Source organism: Gossypium raimondii, chromosome 4 (genome assembly GCF_025698545.1).
Source record: "Gossypium raimondii isolate GPD5lz chromosome 4, ASM2569854v1, whole genome shotgun sequence".
In the NCBI taxonomy this organism is placed as follows: Eukaryota; Viridiplantae; Streptophyta; class Magnoliopsida; order Malvales; family Malvaceae; genus Gossypium; species Gossypium raimondii.
The window spans coordinates 6257322-6258761 of record NC_068568.1 but is presented as its reverse complement, the minus strand read 5'-3'; the positions used below and the strand labels follow the sequence as shown (position 1 = coordinate 6258761).

General features: G+C 36.5%; 1 protein-coding gene across 1 annotated transcript; it reads left to right on the top strand.

Moving 5' to 3' along the window:
- Positions 1-344: 344 nt before the first annotated feature.
- LOC105779324 (protein DMP7) lies at positions 345-1013 on the top strand. The gene has a single exon (XM_012603074.2). The coding sequence runs from the start codon at positions 345-347 to the stop codon at positions 1011-1013; it is 669 nt and encodes a 222-aa protein (XP_012458528.1).
- The last annotated feature ends 427 nt before the right edge of the window (positions 1014-1440 follow it).

Below are 1440 nucleotides of genomic sequence, written 5' to 3'. Positions count from 1 at the left end.
AGGGCGTATTTTGATAAAAGAATATATATATATATATGTGACGTGATAATTTATGTGATAACAACACAATACAATTAAAATAAAAAAGGATGGGAGCCAAATTTGTGAAACTGAGCATCTTTTAATTATCAATTATGGTTTGGAAGTCGTAACCTCCTCTCTCTTATAACAATAAATCCACACCAAATTTACTAATCTTTTCTTAACAGTTTCCATGCACTTAGTTTCACGTCGGTTTTCATTTCCCTACAAATGCTTATTCTTTCCCCGCCAATAACCCATTCATCTCATACAATTTTTCTCCGCAAAGAAAGCTTTAAGAAAAGAAAAAGAAAATCTGTGTGATGGACACGAAAGCTGTAGAACACAAGCAACCCCTCCTGAAGAATGTGGAAGAGACGGCCCAAGAAGAGTCACGAACCACTTCGGAATTTCCTTTATTAACTGCAATAGTAAAGCAACCAAAGACCAAGAAACAAAAAATCGTGAGAAAAACCTTCAAAGGCACCGCCGTTTTGTCCAAGCTTCTGCCTACTGGCTCAGCCCTTACTTTCCAAATACTGTCCCCAGTTTTAACGAACCAAGGCCAATGCAAGACCCAGGTTTGCCAAAACTTGATGCTAGGCCTTGTGGCGTTTTGTGCCAGCTTGTGTTTCTTCCTTTCTTTCACCGATAGTGTTCGAGATGAAAGAGGCAAGGTCCGGTACGGGGTGGCTACGTTTAGAGGGTTATGGGTAATGGATGGCCCTGTTGAACTGCCAATAGAGGAGGCAAACAAGTATAAGGTCAAGTTGATTGATTTTTTCCATGCTTTGGTATCCATAATGATTTTTATGGCGCTTGTTCTGTTCGATCAAAATGTTGTCGACTGCTTTGGTCTGAAGCCATCAGGGGACAGCAATGCGCTGCTGCTGATGTTATTGCCAGCAAGCATTGGAGCCATAGGCTGCCTTTTGTTTGTTTCATTCCCTAGCAAACGCCATGGAATTGGCTGCCCTCTCTCCAAAAATTAGTCCACTTACCAATTTAATCTAGAATGCACATGAGAAATCTTTTATCTTCAAAAAAATGAAAGTAATCTTTTAATGTTTCCAAACGTATCATCAACATACCGCCCAAGTCTATGTTGAGCCTAGTAAATTCATTGTAAAATGGTTGCCCGGTGACTATTTAAACATTAAAATTTATGAATTCGCAATCCGAATAAGATTCAATCATTTATTTGTCGTGCAGATTATATTCGAGTCAAAATTTAAGTTAAAATTAGATATGATTTTAAACTCTTAATTTTATTTTATCAAATGCTACTTAAATTTAAAGAAAGTTATGAAGGATGTAAGAAAACAAAATCAAATTATAAATCAAAATTTTTACCAGATGAAATGTTAAAAAATCAGCAATCCTGACTCAATTAAATTACCTAACTATCAATTAATGAAT

Excerpts from the sequence above, each read along its gene's own strand:
- LOC105779324 (XM_012603074.2), top strand. The coding sequence starts at position 345 with ATGGACACGAAAGCTGTAGAACACAAGCAACCCCTCCTGAAGAATGTG.